Source organism: Pelobates fuscus, chromosome 4, assembly GCF_036172605.1.
Source record: "Pelobates fuscus isolate aPelFus1 chromosome 4, aPelFus1.pri, whole genome shotgun sequence".
Lineage (NCBI taxonomy): Eukaryota > Metazoa > Chordata > Amphibia > Anura > Pelobatidae > Pelobates > Pelobates fuscus.
This window is the reverse complement of record NC_086320.1, coordinates 383181185-383194293: the sequence shown is the minus strand read 5'-3', so window position 1 is coordinate 383194293 and position 13109 is coordinate 383181185. Positions and strand designations below refer to the sequence as shown.

The 13109-nt window shown below is 43.6% G+C and overlaps 1 protein-coding gene across 1 annotated transcript in view; it reads right to left on the bottom strand.

Annotated features, from left to right (window-relative positions):
- MYO1G (myosin IG) overlaps positions 1-12511 on the bottom strand; it is a 212900-nt gene extending 200389 nt beyond the window's left edge. Inside the window, exon 1 of the mRNA XM_063452858.1 lies at positions 12331-12511. Within this exon, the coding sequence (XP_063308928.1) occupies positions 12331-12425 (95 nt within the window). The 5' untranslated portion in view covers positions 12426-12511. The remainder of the gene's footprint in view (positions 1-12330) is intronic.
- Between the last annotated feature and the right edge of the window lie 598 nt (positions 12512-13109).

Sequence of the window (13109 nt, the reverse complement as noted above, 5' to 3'; positions counted from 1 at the left end):
ACACATTTTTTTTTATTTTTTTTAAGACATTTTTTTAAGACATTTTTTTTTATTTATTTTTAAGACATTTTTTTTTATTTATTTTTAACACATTTTATTTTTATTTATTTTTACCACTTTTTTTTTTTTTTAACACCACCCCCACCCCCCCAGCCTCCTTACCTTTGGGAATGCTGGGGAGGGGGGTGGCTCTTCCTCCCTGGTGGTCCAGTGGCTGCTGGGTGATCGGGCGGCACTGCCTGGCGGGCGGGCGGCCGGCGAGGGAGCACTTCCCCTGAGCTGTCTGCTCAGCTCCCTCGCGCGCCTCAGAGTGAGGCTGGGTGCCGGAATATGACGTCATATTCCGGCTCCGCCTCCCAGCCTCACTCTGCGGCTGGCGAGGGAGCTGAGCAGACAGCTCAGGGGAAGTGCTCCCTCGCCGGCCGCCCGCCCGCCAGGCAGTGCCGCCCGATCGCCCAGCAGCCAGGCATGTCTGTTAGCCGCAAGGCTAACAAGACATTTGCCTTGGGCATTTGGGGGCGGCTTTTTTTGCCGCCCCCTGGAAAATGCCGCCCAAGGCAAATGCCTTGTTTGCCTCGCGGCTAATACGCCCCTGGATAGAGTGTATAATTGCCAAAGAGGCCTTGAGAATACTGAGGATACTAACCTTGAAAGACTAAAGGTACCAGCTACTCTTTATGGATAGCTGCCAAAATGCCCCCTCCCATCGAGAGAACTCCTCGTGCTAGCAAGATGGCGCTGAAATCTGGAGGAGAACTTTATGACGTCAGTTATGATGTAAGACGTAACACCCAACAGGGAGGGCATTTAACTAACCACTTCTTCTCTTAGCCAATCGACAATGTTTATTTGCTTATATCTTGATAATCAATGATGATGTCATTTTGCCTTTAAAAGGGTCTGCATACCCGTTTTCTAACCAGATGCTAATAAATTTCCTGAAGTGCTTTTAACCTGAACTCCGTGTGTCAGTGTGAATTTACTTCTGCGTATACGCAATTTAAACATCTCTAATTTGGACAGGAACAGATAGTCATTCAAACTTCTTTGTTTGCTTAAAAGATTCCCTTATCAAACTCATCTCCTATCACCATCTCCTGCCACCATCTCTTATCACCATCTCCTATGACCCATCTCCTATCACCAACTTCTATTACCCATCCCGCCGTCACCTGTCATTATTCTCCTATGGCCCATCTCCTATCACCATCTCGTCACCATCTCCTCTCACATCCCGTCACCATCTCCTATCACCCATCTCCTATAGTCTTTAAGAAATAAACTACACCCTATAAAAATAGCTTGCTCATACATAATAGTGTTTAATAAATATATTTGTGGTGGACCGCCTGGCATCCTGACTGGGTACCTCCGTCAATTGCTGCTTCCTAGTGCTTACCGAGTACCACAAGCACCGCACCAGACACCATAACTACCGTCATCCCCACAGCCAGTATTACAGCTTGGTTGGGGTCTCCCTGTCCTCCACCCACCCTGGACCCAAGACCGGGATCCAGCTTCCAGTGGGTAGACCTCTCCTAATCCAGAGAGTATAGCAGATAGCTCTTAGAAGAGCTAGTGATTATAATCCAAGGGAGTATAGTGATTATAGCAATTCCCAGAGTGAATATAGCTGTCCCTCCATGCATGAGACGAGCCTCTATGTTGAGGGTGAAGGAAAACTGGTTTAATGGCAGCCACAACTGGCCTTATATGCAGGTCCCCATGCAAGGAGTTTACTATACATATTCAAGGGGCATTCCCCACTGGACCTGAGAGGGGACTGTGACAAAGTACACAATGTAATTACATTGGCTCTTAGGTCCAGGACACTCCCACACAAAACAGGGTAATCCCTCCCCTGTGCCTGGGAGATAATTACTTGAGTACACAAACATATAATTAAATTATCTCTCGGGACAAGAAACATGCAATACAACAACACCCCAAAAGTACCCCTAAAACACATGTAAACCCCACAAAAGTCACACACCCTGATAGCCCCGATCTGGGGGACCCACATATCCAAAAATCACCCAGATCGGTTCAGGGGTTCGGGATTTCCATGGAAGTCATAATTTTGGCCAACCGTGCACATGGTCCTATGCCCAAAACTGTTCCATGCGATCAGAGCTAATGGTCGGTCTCTTTCTGGAGTACAAAAGTACATAAATCACATGGAGACTTTTAAAGGGCATTTGGCAAGGTATATTGCGGGGCCCATAGTCCTGAGGCAGGAGGCTCGCAAGCAGGCCCCTCCAAGAACACATGGCAGAGGCATTTCTGCCACAATATTAAATTACAGTGTTTATATAAACATATTAAAGCACAAACATGATAAAGTGTTGATCAGTCCTCTAGGTTCACTCGCTGACTATTTGATTATAGGATGTAGTGAATATATAACGAGAGGCATGGGACCCCAGCTGGTTAAACCCATACCCGGACGAGTGCATTCATTGAAATATTGCAACCTTTACTTAAAGTCCAGCAGTTAAAACCTCACATTTAGATCAGAAAAAAATATATAAATAATAACAAAACTAGCTGTACAGCAGTGCAACATCTGAGAACGACGTAAGACGATAGTTTGCGTTGCAATACGCGTTATATATTAATATATAAAATATTATTAGAATTACAGAGCAACACTCTTACATACCAAGAAGGCAACACACTACCTAGATCACCTTGAATCGACTTGTAAATTGCGGATAAGGTGGTATATGACCCCTCAAAGACTAGCTCACATTTATATCATCACACCTTTAAATGCTAGAGGTGTGATGATATCATGGGTACCCATTAGTCATACATTTCTGGCACTGCGATATACTCATTTATTGCTTGAACAAGTAGCACAACCACAAAAGTATATAGAAAAGGATGTTTATTACATGGGTCGAATTAATAGGCTCTCATAAACAGTATCAATGCAAACAAGCAAACTGCAAAAAAGCAAACAAGCAAACTGCATAATGCATAAAAAATTATATATGAGTATACAAGACAGCTATATGAGATGCCGAATTCAATAACTCCCCCCAAAAAATTATAAATTACACAAAAAAATAAAGACAACATACCAGACCTAGTGAGAAGAAGGACAAGAGTCAAGCAATACACCCCCAACGTTTCGGCAGAATGCCTTTATCAAGGGAGCCTGCGATATACTCAACCCATTTTGGGTACAAATTAAGAAACTGATTAAAAAAAAAAAACTCTGGAGGTAGTGTTTTTGCCGTTCCAAATAGAATCATACATATTGCATATGGTACCTACTACAATACGTAAAGCTGAAAACTCTATTATCCTTCAGATATTGATAGCAACCAAAAGAAGCATTGCCTCTTACTGAAAAAACAAGATTCCTCCACCACCCTCCATGGTGCTACAGAGACCAAACAAAACCAGAATGTTTGAAGAATGACCCATAGATTAACAAATACGATCCACATTTCCAACCACACTCGGGCTAGATGATACCTGGTGTCTCAATCTACAACAATATGAATTATCCACAGAGCAAACTTCTCTTTGAGGCCGTACTGGCTCTTGCATGTGAACCACTGAAATGTGAACACGTTAGGGTCCATCTCCAGTTATTATTATACTTTGTGTCTACATTGTGCAATGCAGTGATATTCCTGTGTTTACTGTCTGCTCCCTTTAGCTACAAATTGAACACAAAATTTCAGCTTAACACTTTGGTACCCACTGGGAACATCCCTTACAAGTTGTGCTGATCAGGCATCTTCCTCAAATCTACTGTATTCAGCTATCAGTATCCCACCCCACAATAGCATGTTTTTTGGAATCCATGGGAGGTGAGTTCTAAAATAAATAATTGTAAAAATATGTGCAAAAGATTTTGCAATAATGAATGTTCTTTCTAATTTTTCTTATTTTTGACCTAACCGTCAACAACTGCAAATATAATGGAGCTCCTATAATAGGTTATGAATACAAATGCATACATAGATAGTAAATCTCATTTACATTACAGGAACACTATAGGATCAGGGACACAGACATGTATTCCTGACCCTAAAGTGTTAAAACCACCATCTAGACCCCTGCCCCCCCTGGCCCCCTAAATATAATACAATCTTACCTTTATCTTACCATTAGGAACACACTTATTCCTGACCCTAAAGTGTTAAAACCACCATCTAGCCCCCATTAGCCCCCTTACCCCCTAAATATAATACAATCTTACCTTTATCTTACCATTAGGAACACAAACTTATTCCTGACCCTAAAGTGTTAAAACCACCATCTAGCCCCCTGCCCCCCCCCCCCCTTACCCCCTAAATATAATACAATCTAACCTTTATCTTACCATTAGGAACACAAACTTATTCCTGATGCTATAGTGTTAAAACCACCATCTAGCCCCTCTTATTTCCTATAGTTACATAGTTACATAGCTGAAAAGAGACTTGCGTCCATCAAGTTCAGCCTTCCTCACATATGCTTTTGCTGTTGATCCAAAAGAAGGCAAAAAAAACAGTCTGAAGCGCTTCCAATTTTGCAACAAACTAGGAAAAAATTCCTTCTTGACCCCAAAATAGCAGTCAGATGTCTCCTTGGATCAAGCAGCTATTACCCCACTAATTAGAAATTGTATCCCTGTATGTTATGTTTTTGCAAGTATTTATCCAATTGCAGTTTAAACATCTGTATAGACTCTGACAAAACCACCTCTTCAGGCAGAGAATTCCATATCCTTATTGCTCTTACTGTAAAAAAACCTTTTCTTTGCCTTAGATGAAATCTCCTTTCTTCCAGCCTAAATGTGCGACCTTGTGTCCTATGTATGGCCCTGTTTATGAATAGATTTCCAGATAATGGTTTGTACTGGCCCCGAATATATTTGTATAATGTTATCATATCCCCTCTAAGGCGACGTTTTTCCAAACTGAAGAGATTTACATTTTTTAACCTTTCTTCATAACTAAAATGCTCCATTCCTTTTATCAATGTTGTAGCTCGTCTCTGCACTTTTTCTAGTGCCATGATATCCTTCTTTAGAACAGGTGCCCAAAATTGCACAGCATATTCAAGGTGTGGTCTTACCAGCGATTTATAAAGAGGCAAAATTATATTTTCATCTCGAGAATTTATGCCCCTATTTATACATGACAAAACCTTACTGGCCTTAGCAACGGCAGATTGACATTGCATATTGCTACCTCTTGCCCTCCTAAATAGAGTAAAATCTTATCTTTATTACAGTCTGCTGCTGGCTCTGCCCCTGATCTGCCTGCTTGGCTGACATAATCAGAAGTAATGTTCTGAGCCAATCACAATCCTTTCACATAGGAAAGCATTGGATTGTCTGAGCTTGTAAAGGAGGCAGATCAAGGTCAGAGCCATCAAAAGTCAAACACAGCCCTGGCCAATCAGCATCTCCTCACAGAGATACATTGAATCAAAACATCTCTATGAGGAAAGTTCAGTGTTTCCATGCAGCGGGTTGAGACATTGAATGTCAGTCACACTGTGCAGCACTGCCCCAGGAAGCACCTCTAGCAGCCATCTGAGGAGTGGCCAGTGCAGTTATCACTAGGCTGTAATGTAAACACTGCATTTTCTCTGGAAACACAGTGTTTACAGCAAAAAGCCTGAAGGGAATGATTATACTTAACAGAACACATACAATAAGCTGTAGTTGTTCTGGAGACTATAATGTCCCTTTAAATATGTTCAAGACACCTTACTGTGAATTTTAAATAAATCAATTATAAAAGTTCCACTCAGCGTCGTTCAGGAAAGGAACTCTGTGGGAGTTGACAATTTTCCTTAAAGAAGCCGTCCCTTCCTGCTCTCTCTCATTAATTATATAAGATGGATTAATTCTGGGTTTTTCTTGTGTTCCTGGCAGTTAGTGACCGACCGTTAACTGTGAGTAAGTCTTTAAAGGGTCCTTTCAGAATGTTTAATTCAGATTATAGAATTGAATGACGTATAGCTGGGGATTGAGCTGTGACCTGGATTGGAGGGCAGTGACTGCCGAACAGGACTCCCGCTAACTGCCAATGCGTTCCTCTCTAGGGCAGTCATGGCACACGTGCCACTATAGGCACTCAGAGGCCTCTCTGCTGCCACTTAAGTCAAAGGTTTGCCACGTTCCAGGTAAACAAGGCTGGCGTTACAGTAAGGCGGCACGGAAGGTCACCGTATGGCACCCTGGTTGGGAGTGCAGTGTCTAAGAATCCCCTCCCCCTTCCCCAGACCATGAGGGAAGATTCCTGCAGAGTACGCAGGTCAAAATGATTTTCTAGTTATTTAATGTTGTTTTATTCATTTTATACACATATCACACACAGCCTGATTTCTGTTTTCATGTTTAAGATAAGGTTCCCCATCACTGCTCTCAGGTGACTCTGTACAGGAAGCACTTGGTGTAGGATATCACATGCTCACACACAGTGACAGTCACAATGCAAATTTAAAAAACAAAAACCTTTTCTTGGGCACCAATTTAACAGCCAGAGACATTAAAATATTTAAAAAGTGTTCAATATTAAACAGTGATTTAGATTTCAGGAATTTGATCCAATATTAAATCATACTTCCCAAGTGTCCTGAGTTAAGGAGACAGTCCCTATTATCAACCCAAATCTTAACAGCCCCCTCTTTTAGGAGCCCTTTATTGCTGTAGTATCTGAGTGTATAACAGCATTTATGGCAATAAAACAAAATGTACCAAAAAGTGAAATTTCATTTCAAGTTCAAGGTAAGAATAGACAAACTGGAAGCATTCTCTAAGGCAGTGTTTCCCAACTCAGTCCTCAAGGCACACCTACCAGTCCAGGATTTAGGGGTGACCCAGTTGTGTCTAAGGTGTTTTTTTTTTTTTTTTCTTCTAAAAACACCTTAGACAAAACTGGGTAATCCTTAAATCCTGGACTGGTAGGTGTGCCTTGAGGACTGGGTTGGGAAACACTGCTCTAAGGTAGCGATGTGTCCAGCTTGGGACGTTAGTATTAAACTAGAAATTCACTTTAAATTCTAACTTTAGTGAATAACCATGGTAATCTTTTACATTAATGCTGCATTACCTCCCACTTCAAACGGACAAAGAGGGACACTTTAATTTAAGAGTGTGGCCAGGGGCGGGGCTGTTCTGGGAAATTGTAGGTGAGTTCAGTGGCGTCTCTAGGATTCATTTTTAGGGGGGCACATGGTGGGCCAGGGACAAAAGTAGGGGGGCACATTTAACCCCGCCCTCACCGCAGTTTGACCACGCCCCTGCCGCATGTTAAGCCCCGCCCCCACACAATGTGTTTTTTATTTTTTTTATTTTTTTATAATCCCTGGTGGAGAATTCATTATTTTCCACCAAGGATTATTAAAAAACATTTCCCTTGATACAGTCCATACACACACAGACTACTGACCATACACACAGACTGCTGAGTCCATACAAACACAGACACATAGACTGCTGAGTCCACACACACACACAAACACAGACTGCTGAGTCCATAAACACACACAGACTGCTGAGTACATACACATACATACAGACTGCTGAATCCATACACACACGCACACAGAGACTGCTGAGTCCTTACACACACAGACACAAACACAGACTGCTGAGTTCATACACACACACAGACTGCTGAGTCCACACACACACACACACACACACAGACTGCTGAGTACATACACATACATACAGACTGCTAAATCCATACACACACACACACAGAGACTGCTGAGTCCTTACACAAACACAGACTGCTGAGTCCATACAAACACAGACACATAGACTGCTGAGTCCCTACACACACACACAAACACACACACAGAGATTGCTGAGTCCATACACACACACACACACACTGAGACTGCTGAGTCCAAACACACACACACAGAGACTGCTAAGTCCATACACACACACACTGTTGAGTCCATACACACACAGACTGCTGAGTCCATACACACATACAGACTGCTGCGTCCATGCACACACACACTGCTGAGTCCATACACACACAGACACACACAGACTGCTGCGTCCATGCACACACACACTGCTGAGTCCATACACACACAGACACACACAGACTGCTGCGTCCATACACACATACAGACTGCTGCGTCCATACACACACACACACACACAGACTGCTGAGTCCATACACACATACAGACTGCTGCATCCATACACACATACACACTGCTGAGTCCACACACACACTGCTGAGTCCATACACACATACAGACTGCTTAGTCCATTTACACACACAGACTGCTGAGTCCATACACACATACAGACTGCTGCGTCCATACACACACACACACACTGCTGAGTCCATACACACACAGACACACACACACACTGCTGAGTCCATACACACATACAGACTGGTGCGTCCATACACACACACACACACACTGCTGAGTCCATACACACATACAGACTGCTGCATCCATACACACACACACACTGCTGAGTCCATACACACACAGACACACACACACACTGCTGAGTCCATACACACATACAGACTGCTGCGTCCATACACACACACACACACTGCTGAGTCCATACACACATACAGACTGCTGCGTCCATACACACATACAGACTGCTGAGTCCATACACACACACAGACTGCTGAGTCCATACACACATACAGACTGCTGCGTCCATACACACACACACACTGCTGAGTCCATACACACATACAGACTGCTGCGTCCATACACACACACACACACACTGCTGAGTCCATACACACACAGACACACACACACACTGCTGAGTCCATACACACATACAGACTGGTGCGTCCATACACACACACACACACTGCTGAGTCCATACACACATACAGACTGCTGCATCCATACACACACACACACTGCTGAGTCCATACACACACAGACACACACACACACACACACACACTGCTGAGTCCATACACACATACAGACTGGTGCGTCCATACACACACACACTGCTGAGTCCATACACACATACAGACTGCTGAGTCCATACACACATACAGACTGCTGCGTCCATACACACACACACACACACACACACTGCTGAGTCCATACACACATACAGACTGCTGCGTCCATACACACACAGACACACACACACACTGCTGAGTCCATACACACATACAGACTGCTGCGTCCATACACACACACACTGCTGAGTCCATACACACACAGACACACACAGACTGCTGAGTCCATACACACACACAGACTGCTGAGTCCATACACACACACAGACTGCTGAGTCCATATACACACAGACTGACACACATACTGCTGAGTCCATACACACACACACACACACACACACAGAGTGCTGAGTCCATACACACACACACAGACTGCTTAATCCTAGATACAGACACACACAGACTGCTGAGTCCATACACACACACACACACAGACTGCTGCGTCCATACACACATACAGACTGCTGCGTCCATACACACACACACACACTGCTGAGTCCATACACACATACAGACTGCTGCGTCCATACACACACACACACTGCTGAGTCCATACGCACACAGACACACACACACACTGCTGAGTCCATACACACACACAGACTGCTGCGTCCATACACACATACAGACTGCTGCGTCCATACACACACAGACACACTGCTGAGTCCATACACACACAGACACACTGCTGAGTCCATACACACACAGACACACACACACACTGCTGAGTCCATACACACACACACACAAGCTTCCTCACTAGCAGAGACACACACACATACACACATCAAGCCTACCTGTTGCTGGGGGTCAGACAGCCATCTTCTGGCCTTTGCAGCAGCAGCATGGTCTGCTGCTCAACGGCGGGGGCGGGGCTTGTGTGCGGGAGGCGGGGCTTCGTTTGGGGGCGGGGCCTTGCCTGGGAGCCAGTCAGTGTTCCCTCCGGCCCCAGACAGCACCCAGCGCTCCAGCTGCTCTGCCCTGCATTCCCTCGGGCTGTCACACACTGTTACAGCCCGAGGGAATATAATTTAAACACATGGCCAGCAGGTTGCTGTCATTTGGGGGGCCCAAGGGGGGGCACAGCATGATGTAGGGGGGCCATGGCCCCCTCTGGCCCCCCCTAGCGACGCCACTGGGTGAGTTTCTAATAACAATTTATAGAACTTAAATGTAATTATAACAAGAACAATGTGTCTTATTTACACAGACTGATTTCTAAGCACATTTATTGTAGTTTAAACACCCATTACTGGGATTAATTGCTGTGGAGCTCTGTTATACACTCAGACACATTACTGGGAGTAATATTGCTGTGGAGCTCTGTTATACACTCAGATACATTACTGGGAGTATTATTGCTGTGGAGCTCTGTTATACACTCAGACACATTACTGGGAGTAATATTACTGTGGAGCTCTGTTATACACTCAGACACATTACTGGGAGTATTATTGCTGTGGAGCTCTGTTATACACTCAGACACATTACTGGGAGTATTATTGCTGTGGAGCTCTGTTATACACTCAGACACATTACTGTGAGTATTATTGCTGTGGAGCTCTGTTATTCACTCAGGCACATTACTGGGAGTATTATTACTGTGGAGCTCTGTTATACACTCGGGCACATTACTGGGAGTATTATTACTGTGGAGCTCTGTTATACACTCAGGCACATTACTGGGCGTATTAGAGGGATTTGGGCCCAAAATAGGGACTGTCCCTCCTAAATAGGGACACTTGGTAGGTATAAAGGTTAATGTTATCACAGCTTCCCTCTGAGTATATTACATCCTTGCCTTGTTGAGCCCATATCCTCACCGATAAGTTTAATTATTCTAATTGGCGCGGGTATATTCTGTGGGACATTCCTGTAATGCTTCCCACTCACAGTGATAGTATAGTTATATAGAGCTCAGGCACAGTTCTGGAATTTCAGTGAAATTTCAACTCCCACAGCCTATACACAGCAGCTAAATCGGGGCTTATCGGGTGCTGTGTGCCTGTCGGATTATGGTAAAAGATGGGGGTCTAGCAGTGCTCGCTGAACCATTCCAATTCAATCAGCCAACCCCCTTCCTGTGAGATATGCATCAGATACCTGTACATCGCATGGAGACACTATGGAGGGACCTGTCACTACGCAGGCTCCTCCATAGAATCCGTATTGCAGTTAAAATGTCTCTTCCAAGAGCTGAACACAGGAAAGTGGAGGAGATGATCCCTTCACCCTCCAGGTACCACCATGCAAGCGGGCATGTCACCTGAGGTGGGGAGTCAAAAATGCAAAGAAATATCCCATCGATATCCCATTGTGTATTTTGAAGACCTAGTGTGCTCCCTTATAACTCTTACACAATGGATTAATGCGGGATTTGCACCTAGGCATCGGAGCAATTATTTTTCTTTAAGAGAGGAGTGCCAAGCTTTCTTGTTTTGATATAAATATATCTCCAGTCCCCTGTTAGGTAACCCAGCTGATGGTTAGGACGTGGTCTCTGCCTTATGGTAACTGATTGCAGATGTTGGGTGTGGTGCTGAATGTACGACTATTTCTTATACCATGTGAGGAGAATTTCTGGTGTATAAAATCAGGTAGTCTTTCTTGGGGGTTTTATACTACTAATTCACGGCCTCACGAGTTAATATTACCATCGTGGGTATACCTCTGGGGGGATTTGGAGAGGAACGGCTTTATGCCTCTTATCCTCTCTAAAACTCCGAGGTAATTTCTCTTCTCTAAAATCAGGAAAGTATCGCAATGCTTCACAAAGCAGCAGGTAACCACCCAGAGAGGGTCCAGATATCTGAGTAAATAAAGTGAAAGGTTTTATCGGACTACGTGTGCTTATAATGAATTACCAGCCAGGTTACAAAACCCAGAGCTGCGGAATGATAAATAAAGTCTAGGATATCATTTTGACGGTTCCCACCCATCTCCTGATGGACGCTATGAAACTCCTTACAGAATTTTTGAATGCTACAAAATACACATTTTTCTTTTTTTCTTTATTTGGAAACGGAGTAAAACCTCCATGAATAAAAGTGAAATAATGAAATTATTGTTCAGATTGATTGTTATCAAACAGGTATATTTTAAGACATAGATATTTCAAATTGACTATTTAATCTAATTTCATCCTTAAATGCTATATGTATTTAGTCACTTTATTACTTGTACAACCCTTTACAGGACTAAGTAAATAAGCCGTTTCACCCACTTAAGCCTTCAGTGTGTCTTTTTACAAACCCAGTACTTGAATACCCAGTAAAGAAGAAAGTTAGTTAAGTCCCCACCCAGCACCGCATGCCCCAGATATACAGCAACGCACCGTAGCTTCAAGTTGGCCATGAAGTCTTCCATTGTCACCTGGTCCAGTAAAACAAAGTCCGCCTTGCCAAACTCCAAGCTCTCGTGTTCGGCCATTCCACTAGACAAGGTCCACCACGGTAAAACAGATCCGAGAGGGCTCAGCAGTTCTAAGAAATGTAAGCTCTCGCAACCACCTTACAGCTCAATAACAAGAGATGACTTTCAAAACTTTGAGCCGGTTTTTCACTTCCTGTGTTGAGGTTTCTTGTAGGGAGGGATTGAGCTGTCAGAAGGACGCAGAGGGGGGTTGATTTGGAGATGTTTGGTGATCGCATTTATCCTTTCTTTGTAGGAAAACACCATGGACTCTACATGCCCAAGGATGTCCATTGGTCAAACAAGGGCAGATATGTTAGATGCTTCAACTAGGAAGTGCGGGGATGATATAAACGTTCACAAAAAGAATACGTTTTGTTTTTAAAATATTAATTTAAAAACTCAGCTTCTCTTTCATTCCCTTGCAAGCCGGACTGGGTGAATCTGTCCTGCTGGAGGGAGGTGGGCGGAAGGTGATGGGACAATAATGCATGTAATGGGACTTACAAATACATTATGTGTTGGGCCTGCAGCCTATTACAGTGCTTGGGATCAGGGGTTATTGCTTGAACAATCCCAGAATTACCCGATTTATTTAGAACCAGACTAAGATTTTTACAGTCTGCAGAATGAGGTTATGTATGTCTTCCTATGTTACTTCACAGAACACAAATACATTTTTATAAAAAAAAAAATATATGT